We start from the raw sequence: 19,316 nt of genomic DNA on the forward strand, positions 1-19,316 counted from the left end.
ATCCTATCACTGACAATCCGGCTCTTGGATAAAAATATTGAGCCTAATGAGAATTCAACTATCGTTTTCTACCAACCAGCAATCACTTCTTGGAGAAGTTAAAAAAAAGTATCTGAAACCTGGAAATAGACCAGAGATATGACTGGGTGTTCCTTCTCAGGGTGGGACTTGGCTTTCTCTTTACTGGACTAGTTCACTTCCTCCTAAGGCAAATCCTCACTTAAAACCTTTGTTCAGTGGAGATGCAAATAATTTTTCCCAGTGAAACTATAGCTCGAAAGTTTATAGTATATGATTCTGTTTATCGTAAACCAGATTTTGTAAATCTTGGTACTCAGCAAGCCATCTGATTGCCGTTATATACCTAACTTCTCAAATCCTCTTTGGGCCAGTTTTAAATCTTACTAGTTCCTCATTAATTAGTGAGTTCAATAAAATCTTTGAAACATGTTTGTGGTGGAATTAGCCCCCTGGCTAGGCTTGGATCAGGGTGCTGGGATAGGGTTCTTGTCTCCAAGTGAGAAAGAATTCAGGGAAGAGACAGATAAAGGTGAGGAGGGAAGCAAGATTCATTTAAAGCAAAAGTGCACGCTCAGTGAAGAGTGTGGGGAAGCAGAAGAGAATGAGCTGCAATCAACAAGGTTCATGCTGTTGTTTCATACTACATGAGGGGATAAGGGCGGAGGAGGGGGCTTGGAGAGGAACTTAAAGGTGGGGTTTGGGGTGTAGCTTGAGTGTCACCCATTTCTGTGCCCCTTTTGGTAAATCTTGCAAGTGCCTCGGCATCAGGTATCATGATGGAAGTGGAGGTGTGTCCCATGGTTAATTTTACGACAATGACATTGTAATGTTGTAAAGGTCACTGTGGGACGAAGCTTGCAGCCACTTTGGAGACGTCTAGCTGGTGTTGGTCCCAAGTTGCAACATCCCAGAATTTGGAGTTTTCGCTACACTGAAGGGCCTGGGGTTTGGGCAGTGCACAGAGAGGGAGGTTTAGATGGTGCAAACTGGGAGTTCTGCTCTGGCTGACCAGAGCTGTCTTGTGAGTTGGCTGGGCTGTCACACACCAGGGCCTTGTAGGGCAGCAGCAAGCCAGGCCGGGCAGCAGCATGATGCTGTCAAACCTCGGCTCTTCTCGCTCTGGTTTGTAGGAACTGTTAGGCCAATTGCTGCACGAATAATTAATCCCAAACTCGATAAAACTGAGCAGACAGATAATACAAAAAGTTAGTGAAATTTTTATTGCCTGGCATTTGGGCAGCCGGGTACAGGCTTTTACGAACTCCTCACCTGGGCCGTTGCAAACTGCTAAGGCAATACATTGTAAATAAGTGACTTTACCAATAGACCTTTGTGTATATTCAAACCCGCCTTACTGTGGGGGACGGGTGGACACCGCTCTGTGCACCTGTACACATCCGCAGACCAGCTCCCCCAACAAGCAACTGTCAGGGCAGGAGGCAGGCGGCCTACAGACCCCCACCCACTGTCGGTGGGGGGCTGAAGCCACACTCCTTTTACCCACTATTCTATTCTGTCCCTCTTGAAATAAAGTCTTTTCAGCTTTGTTCAGACTCTAAAATACTAAACCTGACACCGGCTACTTCCCTGCCGCCATCATCTGCATTTGCTATTTGTAGGACAGGTGTGGCTTTACTTTCTTGAATTACACTTTAACAGACAAATCAGGAGGGTTTGATTTCTATAGCCATGAAAAGATGCATTAGAACCAGAAGGTGTCTGAGAGCCCACTTGAAGGTGTCTCAGCCCTTAAACCCCCTCTCTCCCAGCACAAGAGCAGAGGTCAGGTGAACTCTCTGGCACTGACCATCAGGTCCCTGCCAGTCCTGCTTCCTCTCACTGCCAGCCCCGCAGACAGGGGATCCAATCACACTGCCACACTGCAGGTCTCCAGCAACTCAGGGAGTGTCTGCACGTGCCCAGGAGCCACAACCCACTGCTTGTCCCGTTTCCCTACAATTCCTCTAAGCCCCACTTTTCCTAATCACCCTGTACTTCCTATTGCAAACTTGAAAAATTCCCGATTCCGTATCCACAGCTTTCAGTTTAATGCCGAGGCTAAGGCATCACTCCGGAGTGTTCACCTCTTGACATCGTTAAGTGGAATTCTGTGCCTTTTAGCCCCAGCCGAGACAGGAAGGGTCAAGGGTCGCTCTTCCCACTTCCCCCAGAGGGGTGGGTCAGCCTGCCTGGCCACAGCCATTTCCGGCTGTGACCTCTGACACACAGGACAAATCTGTCCTTCCAAACCTCCAGTGGCTCGTGCCTCCACACTTTTGGCCTCCGGGGGCTCCACGCATCCTGCTCTGCGCTGATCGCAGTGCCCCGCATTCACGGAGAAGTGGAGATGGGGCCCGGCAACCGGATGGGCCAAGGGGCTGCATGTACAGAAGCAGGGACCTACCCCCGGGGTGGGGGGTGAGCTCCTCGCTTCCGGCACGCCCCACTGCGTCCACAGCAGTTTTGTTGAGCCGCCTCATGTCAGATCTCCCTCTGAGAACCGGCTCAGGGTTCGGTGCTGACAACATAAGTACCTCTGACTCCTGCTCCAGCTCGGCTGCCTGGCCTCACGGACAACACTCGCTCACGGTTCTGCGCCACACCTCTCCCGGCTCCAGCGCGTCCCACTCCACTATTTGAAGAGCCGAATGAAGGCCTCAGGTGCATGTGGAGTGGCCCACCAGGCTGCTGCCTTTCCCAGCTTATGCAACTGAAGGTAGCAGGCCCAGGCCTGCGCCCAACAAACACCCAATACGCCAAATCATATTTGTTGGGCACTGAAACGGTTACATATGATGCCACGGCACGAAATCACCAACTGCTTTCAGACAGATATGCGGCAACTCTATAACAAACCCAGCCAGCCAGACCCACAAGCTGAGTGATCTTTTTTTTTAATACCTCCTCTATGTCACAGAGAGCTTGGGGATCCTGTGCTGCATTTTAAAGACGTAATCTCCCAAGCGTGCTGGAGGTATTTGTGTCTGAGAGGGAAAGGGCCTGAGGACAACTCCAGATGGATCGTACAGCACAGAACGAAACCCCTGAGCCTCAAGGCCATGGTCGGCTCCAGGTTCAGACTTCAGGCCTGAGAAAAGGGGTCCCGGAGGATCAAGGGCGAAAAGCCGGGCAGGACGGGAGAGGAGCAGTGCAGAGGGCCCAGGCCCTGACCTCTGACCTCTCTTTTCCGCTTAGTCCTTCCCTGACCCTAATCCCACCTCGGGACTGACGATCCGCGCAGGTCCAGCCCAGGCACTTCCCAGTGCCCCCAGTGCCCTAGGTTGAAACAAGTGTCCTGGGACCTTGGCTTCCCTCTCAAGCCGCCCCTAGAACAGGCAGGATTGTTTGGATTTGTGTCTTCTTCCACTTTGTGACTGCTCAAGGGAGAGCCTGAAGCTCTAGGCGCGCTGTTTCCTGGGCATCTCCCCGGCTTCTGGCAGCGCATCCTGGGTCACTCTAGAAAGACACCTGCCACGGAGCCAGGCCCTACTTGGAATTTTCTTGGAGTTGTGGAATTTCAGGCTGCAGCTGGGAGAGGAGGGTCTGTCTGCAATGTGATTTATGGATGAGCACAGAGCTTACATATATATATATATATATACACACACACACACACACACACACATCATTAAAACTCAGTAGTAACTGCAGCTATTTGATTTGAATTTAGACTCTCAAAATACCATTTGGCGGAAGTGTTCTATCATTGATATTGCTCAGATTTGGCGGCATATGCAGGAAATAAAACACAGACAACTTTTCCTTGGTTTTATTATGGATTTAAAATTCTCTACTCAGTGCACCCCACTCATTGGCTATGCCTTAGCTCCCTCACCTGGGGGAGGGGGGGACATGGACATTCCCCTGAAGCTACTGGACTTGCCTCTTTTTTTTTTTTTCTTAAGATTTTTATTTATTTATTTGACAGGTAGAGTTATAGACAGTGAGAGAGAGAGACAGAGAGAGAAAGGTCTTCCTTCCATTGGTTCACTCCCCAAGTGGCCGCCACGGCCGGTGCTGCGCTGATCTGAAGCCAGGAGCCAGGTGCTTCTCCTGGTATCCCATGCGGGTGCAGGGCCCAAGCACCTGGGCCATCCTTCACTGCACTCCCGGGCCACAGCAGAGAGCTGGACTGGAAGAGGAGCAACCAGGACTAGAACCCGGCGCCCATATGGGATGCTGGCACCGCAGGCAGAAGATTAACCAAGTGAGCCAAGGCACTGGCCCTTGGACTTGCCTCTTAATAGGTAGTGTTTGTCCAAAGCTAACTCGTCCTTTGTCAAGTAAGTACACAACAAGTAAGTATACAAGTAAGTATACAACATCTGCATTTCTGCAACTATGATTATGTCTCAGTTATGGTTGGAGGAGGATTCGGAGAGCTTCTCTCCATATTAGAGAAAGGAAATAGGGAGACTATGACAGTGGCATTTTATTTTAGTTTTTGTCAAAGATGTGGACAACAGTTTAAGGAGTAGTTTTTTTTTTAATTTTTTATTTATTTATTTGAAGGAGAGAGGAAGAGAGATTTTCCACCTGCTGGTTCACTCCCTAAATGGCCACAAGGGCCAGAGTTGGGCTGGTCTGAAGCCAGGAGCCAGGAGCTTCTTCCCACACCCAAGGAGTTGTGCCATCTTCCCCTTCATTCCCAGGCACATTAGCAGGGATTTGGATCAGAAGTGGAGCAGCCGGGACTCAAACCGGCTCCCCCAGGAGATGCAGATGTCACAGGTGGACCCAACGGTGGCCCCAAGGTAGTTTTATAATGCTGTTTACAAAGATTGACCCTTCCTGGCCTCCTCAATGTCACTCCCCAAAGCAATCACTTTCATCCCCTTTAGCTTTTTCCTTCTAGTATTTAGCTCTTTATTTGTGTCTTACTTTTTCAGTTCTTGATATTAACCACTGATTTCCTACCCCAAGATAGGCTCCAAATCTCTTGCAGCCTCAGCCCCTATTCAGGCACACTTATCTTCCCCAATTTTGATTTTGATTCAAATCATACTGTTTTTCTTAAGCCAATGTTAGATTGTAATCCTTCAGAAGTGACTACTTTAATATTATCCAGAACTATTATAAATTTGAATATTATTCAAATGCATGTAATCACACGTATTTTCTAGTACAATCTTTTTTTAATGCCTCAAGTTAATAATTGCTTTGGTTTTCATTTTTTGTTTCTCTGCTTGCTTTCCTATGATCCTATTTAACTCATCCCCAAATTCTCAGAAATGTAAACTCTCCAGACATTCGAATGCAGCAGATAACCCTTCAGTTCTCATTGTTTTTCCTTTGGGAACATCCCCTTCTGGAGCCTTCTATCAACTGTTCCAATACTGGATGGACTGCACTCTGTGCTGCCTACGTGGCCACAGTACTCTGGGAGCAGGCTTCTCCCACGGTCTAATAACTCCCTTGGTTTTCCTCTACTTCCAGGGTCCTGCATCTTCAGTATACATAGTTTACACCCACATGTGTTGAAGGATATCATCTAATAGCATCCTGAAAATGGGTTCTTGGGAGAGCAGAGCAAAATTTGGACTCTGTCTGACATGTATCTCAAATGAAGATTATTCCACACCTATATTTGGTTAACTTTTGACTGTGTATAAAATTCTATGTAGGAATTAATTTCCTCTAAAATCTTTGGTCCATTGTCTTCCAGTTTCCAGTGTTCCAACCAGTTTCTTAATGTCCCACACTTGGACAGACTGGAAGACCCTTTTCCAGGTGTAGTGAACAGAGAATCAAGCAGATTTGACTAGTGCAAGGTGTGAGTTGTGGTGGAGGTTGTGGGGTAGCACCCAGACCAGGTTTCCAGGGCACAAGGCACTCACCTCCCACAGGCTTTTAGAAACATAGTCTGTTACAGGCTTGTAGCTTATGTCCTCCCAAGAATTTATCTTCAGCCAAAGGTTATCTCAGGGGACCATGTCCAATGCTTGATTAATTAATATTATATTTTCTCCCATCTCTCTGAGAAAGTTTTACTTTTGAGTATTTTTATTTGCTTGCCAATATCTGAATGATGTCTGTTTCTTCTCATTTTTTTTAATCGTTTCTCTTTTGCTTTCACATTAGGTACTGATCAAATATTTGACTGTCCCTTGGCAATGTGTTCACGTAGGACCATGAGACACTAAGAAGCTGACTGGAAGCTCTGGGAGGTTTAGTATCTGGAGGATTTACTCTGGGATAATCTGCGTTGACTGTCACCCTCCTTTCAGGATCTGTGGTTTTCTTCTCTTGAACTGAAGAATTTTCCCAGGGAGGAGCCTTCCATTCTCCTGTGTATTTGATAGGTGAGTGGGCTAGTGAGAAATGGGAGTGTCAGTACTCAGGAAGTGCTCTTTTCGTGTGCTGGGTCACACCCCGTCCCCAGGGCATTTGGGTCTTTCCTGAGAAGGCCCACCTGCAAGGTGTGTTCTCGTCACTCAACTTTGCTGCCTTGCTTCCAGTGGCTCTGTCTCACACTGGAATCCTTTCTTGCGTGAAGACAATCACCTCTGATCAGCCATTGCCAGTTCATAACCATTCTCCTGTCCCCGTGTTTGTGCCCTTTTTCCCCTTCTTCTGTCACTGGGTGTGTTTTCAAGAAGTATCAGGGGATAATGCATGCATTCAATCATTTATGTTTTGCCCAAACCCATTTTATAGATGGAACAATTGAGGTCCAGGGAGGGATAATGACTTGTCCAAGGTCATGGAACACAGCAAGGCCAGTCCCCAGGCTAGTGGTCCTATTGCAGACATCAGAAATTCAATACAGTGATTTGGGAGAAGGTTGTGTTTAAAGTGAGAGCATGTGGGGATGGCCTGAGTGTTATTTTTTCATTAATTATTTTTAAAATTTATTTATTTATTTATTTTATTTGAAAGGCAAGAGAGACAGAGAGAGAGCTTCCATCCACTGGTTCCCTCCTTGAATGCCCACGGTGGACAGGGTGTGGCCAGGCAGAAGCCAGGAACCAGGGACTTAACCCAGGTCTCCCATATGGGTGGCGGGCACCTAAATGCTTGGGTGATCAGCAGGCCTCCCAGGGTCTGCTGATGTGGACCTGGGACTTAAATCAAGGCAGTCATTCTAAGTGGATGCAGACATTCTAAGCAGCAATTTAACTGCTGTACCAAACGCCCATCCCAGAAAGAGATGTCATTATCCTTGTTTTTTGTTTTGTTTTGGTTTGGTTTTGTTTGGTTTTTTTGTTTGTTTGTTTTGGCCTTTTCTATTTCACTGTCTTCAGACTCCTTCAAAATATTCATAACCTACAGCAGCCCCTTTCTTGTTTACCACTATCCTAATAGCAGCCAAGCCCCTTACTATTCCTATACTCTACTCCATTCTTGCCTAGAAAAACAGTCTGTGTTTTTAAAATGTAGTGATTCTCAAACTTCTCACACCCTCAAATGCTTGCAATGACTCCCCATTTTCTATGGGATCAAATGCAAATTTCCTAGTTACTCAATAATTCTGAACTAGCTGGGGAGAGGGGAATGGCAGGGAAAGGTGCAGGGAACTGATGGCAGCAACTTAACTACAGAAGGAGCAGCACATGTTGGTGACAGGGAAGGTTACAGATGACTGCCAGCTTGGCTGACTGGGGAGAGCTCCGTCCTGGGAGCCCACAATGCCGGGGAGCCTGGGTTCGTGCACAGCGATATAGAGCAGGCATGGTGGCAGCCACACGGGCAGTAGACCAATGGGAACACAGAGTGAGCGAAGGATCTCAGAATCGCAAAGTGTTGACCCACTTCCCAGTGCAATGCCGAAAGAAGTGGCAGCTCCAGAAATGGCAAAATCCAAGGGCATCTCCTTGGGATAGGGCTATTTGAGTGGGTTTTAGCAGGAGAGAAAGAAGACCACAAGGGGAGGGAGGGAAGGATGTTGTTAATGCACCAGTGCCCTGTTCTCAGAACGGAAGGCTGCCTGATCCCCACTCCTGTTGCTGTGCTAACAAGCTACTTTGACATCCGTGCCTTATAATAACACAGTCGCTCTGAGGTCAAAGTCTCAATTGCAGTCTTCCTGGGCGGGAGTCCTCTGGAGGCAGCTGTGGACTCTTCGGCCGACTCCAGCAAATAATCGGATTCCTTGCTTCCTGAGTGGCTACTGGCTGCCCACAGCCCTGCCTCGTGACCCGGTTTCTCCAGCTCACACTTCTGGTCCTCTCACCAGTTCCTTTATCTGAGCCTGACCCCCTCGCTTCACTCTTGTAAGGACACTTGCTCTTACTCACCTGGGGAATGCAAATAATCCGTCCATCTCAAGAGCCTGGAATGAATCCGTCTGCAAAGCCTGTTCTGCCCTGTAACCTAACACAGTCACAGGTTCTGGGGGGTTAAACACGAACACTCAGGTAGGGACAACCATTATCTGTCTACCACCTAAATGTCAGATAACACTTGTCACCCTCAGTTCTTGTCAAGATATGATCTCTCTCCATATATATTGATACCACTGAATGAAAAAGTAAATAAATGAGCGAAGAACTTCGAGAGATTCAACACATTTATTATCGGGTCCATTATGTGGTGGGATATGTCTTAGATTATTTTTAGAAGGTATTCAGGAAATCATTATTTATTCCATAAACTTGGCCATGCTTGGTTTCCAGGGGGCGATTCTCTGTCATATTAAAGTGCTAGTTCATCAATTCACATGGAATGAAACAAAAGCCAAGAAAATATCACTTAAAAAAACCCATTAATCTCAAAGCACCCACAACCAGAGCAAAACCAATACCAACACAATCAAAAAACGAAAGCCCGTTTCTTCCTCTCCCTGTCCCTGTCACACCACTAAAGACAAGATCGTTGTCCTGGGACCAAGATCCAGAACTGCCACTCCCCGCATAGGAACCACCTGTGCCGCGGAACCCTTCCGAAGGTACCGTGATGAGCGGCAGCCCCACTGAAACCCTGCTGCTGCTTCCTCCATGGTTTCTCTCCAGATGGTCTGGCCCTGACCACTTCGCCTTGGTTGGGAGTGGGGATTTGGAAGGTGCTATCACGTGGCTCTGAAAGCCCTGTACACAGATGCCCAGGGCACACGCCTCACAGTTGTCCTTGTCATGGGGCCCATCCAAAGGCACCTCCACCTTCACCGGCATCCTTGGAAACTTCTGGAGGCCATCTCTGTAGTAGCACTCCAGAATCCTCTGCACCAGGTTGTTCAGAATCTGAGTGACGCTCTCTGGAGAGAACTCGGGCTTCTCGAATCGCGAGCCGTAGCACCTCTGGCACCGCTGAGCAAAGAGCCGCATGCGCACATGGCCCCAGGAGCTGCAGGGGTCCCAGTGCATGTGGCACAGGATCTGCACCTGGGCAGAAGCCCAGCTTCGCCAGCAGGAGGAGCACTGGAACCTGCAGGCACAAGGAAGAGGCGCACGGTCATCTCAGCTCATGACTGGCCTCGGGGAAAGTGGGTCTAACCTTGTCTTTACAGCCGTTCTGTTTGGAAGAGTTCTGGTGATTCGGATGGTCCTGGTCGCTAACCAGTGCCAAGGAGGGGGCTTGGGGTTCAGATAAAGCTTTTTCTGGTGACCTGATGAGTTTCTGCCCATATACTGTCCCCAGCTCTGTCACCTTGCAAGTAAAAACGTCTCTCGTTGCCTCAGGGGGGATGGGGAATTCTTGCCCCTCCATATGGGCACAGAAAACTTGTAGTAGGTACCTCTCTGCAGGCCAGGGCAGACATGGGCGCTTCACAGCCAGATCTCATTGCATCCATAAAGCACTTCCATTGTGCCATGTGTCCAGATAAAGAAGCTGAGCAGTAGAAACCAAACACAAGCGGCTGGAGACACAGGTCAGTGACTGAGGGCCATTTCCAACCCCAGGCCAGTGCAAGGCAGCCTTGCTTCTCACCCACTACTCCAGTCACCCTAGTGGACAGCATAGTCCACCTTGCACCTGCCAATCACCAGACCAGGACCTGGCGCCACACGCACTCGAGCTGAAGACCCAAGGATCTATAGTTTACCTAAGGACCCCATTCCCTCCTCTAAGCCTCAATTTTTAAATCCAAAAAATGAAAATATTCAAGAGTGATGTTGTCCTCATCCAAAGAGACAATGGATATGAAAACACTTTACAAAGTGTAAAATGCTTCTTTTCTTCAAAGGCTAATTGATGTTTTCCGAATCTATTGTAGGTAGGTTGCTTTCCCCAGCTCAAAATGACTGTCAAATCAATTCATCTGCAGAGCCCTTAAGAGGCTTCACTAAAACAATAGATTCTGTGGTGAAAACAGACAATAATTTATAGAATATGCAGCACAGAAGCAGGTATCATTTATGAATGTATTAGTTTGAAATATAGCATAATGTTTGCGTGTTACATATATAAAGTCATTATTATATATATTATATATCTAAAAAGAGTCATTATCATATACATAGGTAGGAGGTGGGATCACTCGCTCTGCCTGGGAGGTCGGGGGATTCTTTAAGGGGGGAGGCGGCACTTAAGTGGTCCTGGAAGGCTGAGGAGGAAGGGGATGGAGGAAGGGGCTGCCCACCGGGCACAGCATGCTGCCCATGGGCACAGACATGCCAGGATCTGCCTGGTATGCCGAAAGATCCCTCAGCCATGGCAGAGCCTTGGAGGCAGGAGAGGGCAGGCGAGCAGGACGAGAGGTGAGATGTCACACACAGGAAGAGAGGGCCTGGTTGTCCCAGCCAGCAATTCTCATGCCCCTGACATGGGAGAGGAAGTGGGCTCAGAAGGGTGGGGGCATTCCCGCCGGCCTCCAGGAGGTGGGTGTTAGAGGCCGGTTTGGCTGCATCATTTTCTCCCATCATCCCCAGGCTCCAGTTCCTGTTCAAAGTGAGCACCTGCTCTTCTACAATTCCTAGAGCAGAAGAGCAAGGACCCAGCCCCAGGTCTGTCTGGCCCGCACCAGGCCACGGCCAGGAGGGCCGATGCAGCCTGGAGAAGCTGCTCAAGGCTGCCAGGGGAGCCTGCAGAGGACCCGAGAGGGGGAGCTTAGTTGCTGCTCACTCTTCAGCAAGGGCTCAGAGGAATAGATCAATGCTCAGCCAAAGACTCTTCTCCAGGGCAGGCCTAAAGCTGAGGGCACCCACACCCACCTGCCGAATGCTCTCTGCCGGTACTGCCTCCACCCTCGGTCCAGGCAGTCCGGATTCACGGTCTCATCCAAGCTCAGCGTCCAGTTGTCCCAGGGTTTCTCCTGCTGCATCAGTTCTTGAAATCTTTGCTCCCATGCCTCTATCTCCACAACCATTGTCTTCCTCTGAGGCTGCGAGTCAGTGTGCAGTGATTCACATTCAGTTCCGCTCTGGACCTAGCATGAGGAAGAAAAAAAAAAAAACCTACAGTTTCGTTTCTGTGTTAAGTTTCAGTTTCTGGGTTTGGACGTCAGCGACTTTTAACTTTCGTTTTGCACGGGGCGGGCGCGCTTCCTTCCGACAGAGGGCAGCAGAGTTCCTTCAGCAAAAACAGGCTCCGCAGAGGGAGCCAGCGGCTGGCTGCCCGCGCCGTGCTGCGGTAGCTGCTGGGGGAGCAAGCAAGTCAGCTTTTCTTATTTTCTCTGATTTTCACATTGGCAAAGCAGTGTGCGTGGCAGCGTGGCACGAGTGCCTTCAGCGTCTGTTTCCTGAGTTCCCTCTGACCGACACCAGCCACCGCTCCAGGTCAGCTCGGTCTGAAGGCTTGAGGCGGTGATGGGAGATTTGCGGGCTGGAGGAAGCGCACCACCTTCTCCACCGCTAAGAAGGAAGAGAAGGAAATCGCCACCCCTTTGTAAAGCCCCACAAAGCACCTAAGCCCCTCATTACTCTTTTCTCTTTCTCTTTCTTTTTTTTTTTTTTTTTTTTTTTTTTTTTTTTTTTGCATCAAAGCATTAGAACTCTGGGAAGACGAGGTTGTGCAATGTGGTAGTTGCCAGAGACTTTAGATAGCATCTTGTGACTGCATCCTTCCACCTCACTGATACCCAGTGAAGGAAACTGACTTATGCAAGCACACAGTGATGATGGTAGCCTGCATCAGGTTTCCATCAACTGTTGGTGCATTAGGATAGATGGGCTAAACGACTACTGAAAGCTCAAAAAGAGAGAGATTCCCCAAAGGAAACGAACCACAAACCAACTCTGGAAGAAGAAGTCATGGAAAAACTTAGATTTTTGCTATTTCATGGTTGGAAGGAATCTACAGGATCATCTACCATGGCGATTGCAAGTGATGTCCTCTGTTGTCTTACCCAAGACAGATGTCAATCAACGCTTTCACCTTTTTCTCTGGGTCCACAGTGACTACAGAAGCCCTCTCATCACAGTGTTCCATACAGCCACAACTGACTGATCAGTAAATGGAACATTCTTGACATTCCCATAATAGTTCAACTCCCTTATTTTACAAGTTACAGAAACTGAAGCTGAGAGAAATTTGGTTTAACAAAGGTTTACACTTGGTTTTTGTAACCTTGGGCATATACCCATTTTCGAAATAGCACATGACCCATCACAAATAAGACTAATGCAAAGTCTAACACACACATGACATGTATTTTTCTTGGAGACATTTTAGGCTTGGGAATAAAGAAGGCTGGACTTGCGTGATAAAGACAGATGGGGGTCAGAGGGGAAGAGGAGGTAGCACTCGTATGCAGTTGCTCACTTATTTCTATAGTTACTCCAGCTCTGAAGTGGAAAGGGATGCAGGGTTTTAGTCTGGTAAAAGGAGAAAAACAAGAAAGCGACAATTTATTTACATTTTAGAAATCTGACTTCTTTGACGTAAACTCTGTTAAATATATGTGGATCAGATACAGAAAAAGGTTTCAGGTAATTGAATGGAGAACGTGCTTCAGCTCTTCAGAGTAGGGAAGGATCGGTTCCGGACTTGACTCTTCTGTGTTGGAGATGGCAAACACACCCATTTATTCTCACCTCCTTGATTCAGAGGTGAATTGTCAAACAAGTGACACAGCCGGGAGTCAAACTTCTTTGTTAGGAACTAGTGCTGTGGTATAGCGGCTAAAGTCGCTGGCTGCTCCACTTCCGATCCAGCTCTCTGCTGTGGCCTGGTAAAGCAGTCAAAGATGACCCAAGTCCTTGGGCCCCTGCACCTGCGTGGGAGACCCAGAGGAGACTCTTGGCTCCTAGCTTCAGATCAGCTCAGCTCTGGCCATTACAGTCATTTAGGGAGTGAACCAGTGTATAGAAGACCTCTCTCTCTCTTTAATTCTCTCTCTCTCTCTCTCTCTCTCTCTCTCTTTACCTTTCAAGTAAATAAGTAAGTCCTTTAAAAATAATTTCTCTGTTGCCACACTAAATCCCAGGAAAGTCTGTATATTCCGAAAGAACGAATGAGTAGAAGAGCAGACAAGAGGCGCAGGGAGCCATTCGGGGGATCAGAGTGGGTGTCTTCATCTGCTCCTCTAAGAATTTCACTCTCAGAGGCCACGCCGCAGCTCACTAGGCTAATCCTCTGCCTAGCGGCGCCGGCACACCAGGTTCTAGTTCTGGTCGGGGTGCCGGATTCTGTCCCGGTTGCCCCTCTTCCAGGCCAGCTCTCTGCTGTGGCCAGGGAGCGCAGTGGAGGATGGCCCAAGTCCTCGGGCCCTGCACCCCATGGGAGACCAGGATAAGTACCTGGCTCCTGCCATCAGATCAGCAGGGTGCACCGGCACGGCAGCCATTGGAGAGTGAACCAACGGCAAAAGAAAGACCTTTGTCTCTCTCTCTCTCACTGTCCACTCTGCCTGTCAAAAAAAAAAAAAAAAAAAAAAGAATTTCACTCTCAGGACAGAAGCCCTTGGAAACATCTTAGAATGGGCCACTGCTCAGTTAGGACTTCCCCTAGAGGGGAAGAAAGGTGAAGATGTGACATCATCTTGGAATTTAAGGACGGAACTGGTTCTCCTCTCACCACTGCCCCTCCACTACCTGTTATGGGTCATGTTATGACTGATGACACCAGGGGATTAGCGGAAATAAGAGAAAGCAGAGGCCAGGCTGCGGCTCACTAGGCTAATCCTCCGCCTTGCGGCGCCGGCACACCGGGTTCTAGTCCCGGTCGGGGTGCTGGATTCTGCCTCGGTTGCCCCTCTTCCAGGTCAGCTCTCTGCTGTGGCCAGGGAGTGCAGTGGAGGATGGCCCAAGTGCTTGGGCCCTGCACCCCATGGGAGACCAGGATAAGTACCTGGCTCCTGCCATCGGATCAGCGCGGTGTGCCGGCCGCAGCGGCCATTGGAGGGTGAACCAACAGCAAAGGAAGACCTTTCTCTCTGTCTCTCTCTCTCTCACTGTCCACTCTGCCTGTCAAAAAAAAAAAAAAAAAAAAAAAAAAAGAGAGAGAGAGAGAAAGGAGAAAGCAGAAGATTCCAAGGTGGCAGAATAGGGGAAAAGTGTACTGCTCAGAGGACAGTTAGAAAGAAAACTGCAGTGGAGATTCTATGGAAGGAAGAAGGACACCATGGATCTGTGTGGAAGGTGCAAATGTGTAGCAGAAGTGTGAACACAACACAGGACCCCAGCAGCCCCAAGCCAGAGAAAGTGCCAGCTTTGGAGAGCAGGGGAGATTAGATTGCAGCAGCCCATGCCATTGGTGATACAGCTGGAGGGAGAGCCTGGCAGACCATGCTGTCTTTGAGTCTGGCCTGGAATCCTGAGGGTGACAGGGTGCACACTAACCCAGTAGGAAAAAGTGGCACCTTTCTCTCTTCCATCACCCCCAACAACAGTGTCCAGCAACTGGCTGAGAAAGGGTAGATGCCAGTTTGGACATAAGTAGCTTTTGCGGCAGGTCTTGTGCATGCACCCAGCAACTGGTGGGGAGAAGATGCTGTCTTGACAGCAGGATCAGTGGCAGCAGCTCAGGTGCATGCACCCTGCAATGGATGGGGTGAAGGAGCCATTCCAACATCAATGCCAGCTACAGAGGCCCTTGTACGTGCCCTGCAATCAGCAGGGAGAAGGCACCATGGTGAAATGAGTAGGGGCTGTGACTGATGGCTCTTGTGCATGCGTGTGATCCAGGGATTATACCAGAGGGGAAAATCCACTTTACCCATGGACTTTATGGGAGTATTGACAGGGGACTAGACACCCATGCAGGACTGTGAGGTACCCTGAGATACCTTCAGCCTCTCAACATATCATAGGTTGTGGGGTACATACTGCCTTGATGGAGCACCCGTAGACACCTGGCTCTGGGAATGTCTCAACCTCTCCATGGAAGGGAAAGTTTAGTTGATCAAAATGGATCCTCTGCACCCATGACTGGGATACCTGTGTGCTGAGACTTAGAAAACAAAACAAAGCAAAACTGAAAACAAACAAACAAAAAGCCTGTGCAATCGCTTGTGTAGGTTCACACACTCAGAGCTCCCTGATTGCCTGGGGTGGGTCATTGCAGTGGGATTCATGCTCACACTGAGGACTGCACAGATCTTTTATGAGGTTCATGTACCAGTGTGGATGACTATTGTTCCCACAGTATGCTAACACCCAATATTGATCACTTCGAAAAAGAGACGGCGAGGGTATGATTATGTCAACATATGTGATCATATCCTCCTTTCTTTTAACAAGAGGACATCTATGATGCTCAACTTGGGTATCACCCTGCTCCTGTGTGGAGCATGGACCAGAGCCTCCTGGCCACACTCAACACATGCCCTGGGTATTCACTGAAAGAGCAGATAGTCCACTAAGCCACAGAGGTATAGCTCAAACATGCAAGCCATCAGAGGATTAAAACTAAGTATCTCCACAAATGCCTAAAATAAACACAGAATTTCAAGAAACAAGAATAAGGAAGACAACATGGCCCCCTCCAAAAGAACACAACAACACTTCAATATTGTAATGTGAAGAAAAAGAGGTTAATGAAATGTCTGAAAAGAAATTAGAAAAATTAAAAACATTGTTGGAGATTTCTGTGATACTATAAAACAACCTAGCATACAGATGTTAGGAGTTTCTGAAGGTGTGGAAATACAGAATGGATTAGAAGGTGATTTCAATGAAATCATTACAGAAAACTCTAATTTTTGAGAAAGAAATGGAGGTCCAAGTACATGAGGCACATGGAGCTTCTTATGGACATGACCAGAAAAATTCTTCACTGCCACACGTTGTTGTCAAACTTTCACCAGGAAAACACAGAGAAAAGTCTCTAAAATGTGCTCAAGAGAAGCACCAGATTACTTTCAGAGGACCTCCAATGAGACTCCAAGGTGACTTCTCATCAGAAACCCTACAGGCTAGGAGAGAATGGAGAGATGTAGTCTAAAAGAAAAAGAAAACTGTCAACCCAAAATACTGTACCCTACAAAGTTCTCATTTATGAATTAAGGTGAAATAAAAACCTTTGATAAAAAACAAAAATTGAAAGAATTTATCACCACCCATCCAGTTTTACAAAAGACGCCTAAAGACCCATAGCCTCATCTTACTAAATGGGAGAAAAGTTGGAAGCATTCCCACTAAGATCCAGAACCAAACAAGAATGCCCACACTCACCAATATGGTCCTGAGCCATTAGGCAAGCAAAAGAAATTACAAAATTGGAAAGAAAGAAGTTAGATTATCCTTGTTTGCAGATAACATGATTCTATATAGAGAGAGAAACTGAAAGATTCCACTAAAAGACTATTGGGACTCATAAAAGAGTTTGGTAAATTGGCAGGATATAAAATTAACACAAAAATATCAATAGCTTTTGTATACACAGACAATGCCATAGCTGAGAAGAAATTCTAAGATCAATCCCATTCACAATAGCTACAAAAAGAAAATTAAATACCCTGGAATAAATTTAACCAGAGAGGTCAAAGGTGTCTACAATGAAAATTAGAAAACATCAAACAAAGAAATAGAAGAAGACACAAAAAATGGAAAAATATTCCATGTTCATGGATTGGAAGAATTCATATTATCAAAGTGTCCATACTACTGAAAACAATTTACAGATTCAATGGGATCCCAATCAAAATACCTATGACATACTTGTCAGATCTAGAAAAAACAAAGCTAGGGGCCAGTGCTGTGATGTTGTAGACTAAGTATTTACCTGTGGTGCTGGCATCCCCTATGGCACTGATTTGTGTCCCAGCAGCTCCTCTTCCAATCCAGCTCTCTGCTAATACACCTGGGAAAGCAATGCAAGATGGCCCAAGTCCTTGGGCCCCTGCAACCACATGGGAGACCCAGAAGAAACTCATGGCTCCTGGCTTCAGATGAGCCCTGCTCCGGCTGTTGTGGCCATTTGGAGAGTGAATCAGCAGAAGGAAGACCTTTATGTCTCTCCCCCTCTCTCTGTAATTCTAACTCTCAAATAAATAAAATCTTTTTTAAAATTTTTAGTAGAAAGAACTTCTGTGAGTTTGATTGAAAGCTGAGTTCCAATTAGTGAACTGTTGAAAGCTCCATGAGGATAATCTTGAGAGTTAAAAATCTGGGGAGCAGAGAAGGCAAGCCCAGGACCTGAGCTGTTGTGGGTTAAGCTACTGCCTGCAATGCTAGCATCCCCTCTGTGCACCTGTTTAAATCTTGGCTGTTCCACTTCTGATCCAGCTTCCTGCTAAGGCACCTGGGAAAGCAGTGGAAGATGGCTCAAGTGCTTGGGTCTCTTCTGCAATATGGGAGACCTGAATGAAGCTCTTGGTTCCTGCCTACAGCTTGGGCAGCTCTGGTCATTGTAGCTATCTGGGGAGTGAACCAGTAGATGGAAGATTCTCTCTCTCTCTCTCTCTCTCTCTCTCTCTCTCTGTGTGTGTGTGTGTGTGTGTGTGTGTGTGTAACTTCCTCTCCCTCTGTAACTCTGCCTTTCAAATAAATGAATACATCTTCTAAAAAACAATCTGGTTGGTGCAGTCTAAGGGAAGTCCTAACACTTTCATGAGTTTTACCTCCAAGTACTCCAAGTTCTCACCATGAAGATGGAGAAAAATTGTGTGCATTCAGCAGAGAGGGAGAAAAATAACCATTTTAGAAATCATCCAGAACTGTCTTCTCTTCTCAACATGGACTGCCCTCAAGGGAAACCATCTCACCAGAGTGTGACAGACTTGAGCTTCACCAAATTCCAAATAGGAGGGAGTGAAATACCCAATGCCAGCTCCCATTAGCCCTCAGCCAGGGGAGGGGGAGAATCCCCTCCCTCTACTGTGTGACTTCCTTCCTGCATGGTATTCAGGACCAAGCTTGGAGAAAGCCTGGCATAAGCGAAAAGAAGCAAGGCCACCTGCATGCATTTCTCTGCAGGAGGGGCCAGTCCCACACAGCTCAGACTTTCTCCACTCAGTTCATGATATCAGGGGGAGGAGTAAACAATTCAATCATCCATTCAAAGCTCTAGATGTACAAGCAGAATCATGAACCCACCAAACCAGGGAGGAGACTGTAAAGGTCCTCGAAGGCCCACTGTTTACTTGCTGCCTTTGTGAAAAGCTAAATCTGAACTCAGGATCCAAGACGGCTGAATAAGGGTAGCCTACGCTTGCCTCTGCCCCGTAGAAGAACCAAGACAATGAAGGAAGGACGGCGTCTGAGGGAGAACTTTAGAAACTGGCAAAGATGTGATGGCCACCACCGATACCAGGCAGCCCCTTTGTGGGATTTCCCCTTGATTTCCCAAACTCAAAACCCTCTTACTCTATTTTCCCATTCCTTTCCTGAAAGTTCCTCATTTTATGCGTTAAAATGGGCTTTATCATATTTTTTTAGTTTCTGTTTTCTTAAGAAATCTGAGTCCATTTTGCTCTGTTGGCCTGGTTCCAGGCACCACCACCACCCCATCAAAGCTTGCCTCACTAGCTTGCTGCATACCAGCTTTCTCCCACCTACTGGATCAGGCTTTCCAGACTCCTGATCAAGGAGCCAAACATATTTGAGTCATAATCTCCTGTCTCCTTGCTGGCCATTAATAAAAGCTTTCCCGAGTGGGAATAAGAGAGGGAAGAGATGTGCAATTCAGGACATGCTCAAGCTGACTTACCTCAAACGGTAGAGTTAGAAACATACCAGGGGATTCCAATTCAATCCAGGTGGCATGTACCAATGCCATCTCACTAGTCCCAGTGATCAATTTCTGTTCACAATTGATCATAATGATAGGGCTAAGAACCAAAGGGATCACATAAACAAGACTAGTGTCTGCAAATACTAGCTGATAGAATCAAAAAGGGAGAGAATGATCCAACATGGGAAGTGGGATACACAGCAGACCCATAGAATGGCAGATGTCCTAAACAGCACTCTGGCCTCAGAATCAGCCCTTAAGGCATGCGGATCCGGCTGAAAAGCCCATGAGAGTATTTCAGGCAT

At 47.4% G+C, this 19,316-nt stretch overlaps 1 protein-coding gene across 1 annotated transcript; it reads right to left on the reverse strand.

The window, feature by feature from the left end:
* Positions 1-8,512: 8,512 nt before the first annotated feature.
* Positions 8,513-11,300, reverse strand: RTP4 (receptor transporter protein 4). Its single transcript, XM_008266640.5, has 2 exons — positions 11,112-11,300; positions 8,513-9,384 (listed from the first exon to the last, which is right to left on the reverse strand). Exons 1-2 carry the CDS (start codon positions 11,264-11,266, stop codon positions 8,709-8,711), a joined length of 831 nt encoding a protein of 276 aa, XP_008264862.4. The 5' UTR covers positions 11,267-11,300; the 3' UTR covers positions 8,513-8,708.
* Positions 11,301-19,316: the final 8,016 nt, after the last annotated feature.

The sequence above is a fragment of the Oryctolagus cuniculus genome, chromosome 4 (genome assembly GCF_051225735.1).
Source record: "Oryctolagus cuniculus isolate XC-2025 breed Fujian yellow rabbit chromosome 4, ASM5122573v1, whole genome shotgun sequence".
NCBI lineage: Eukaryota > Metazoa > Chordata > Mammalia > Lagomorpha > Leporidae > Oryctolagus > Oryctolagus cuniculus.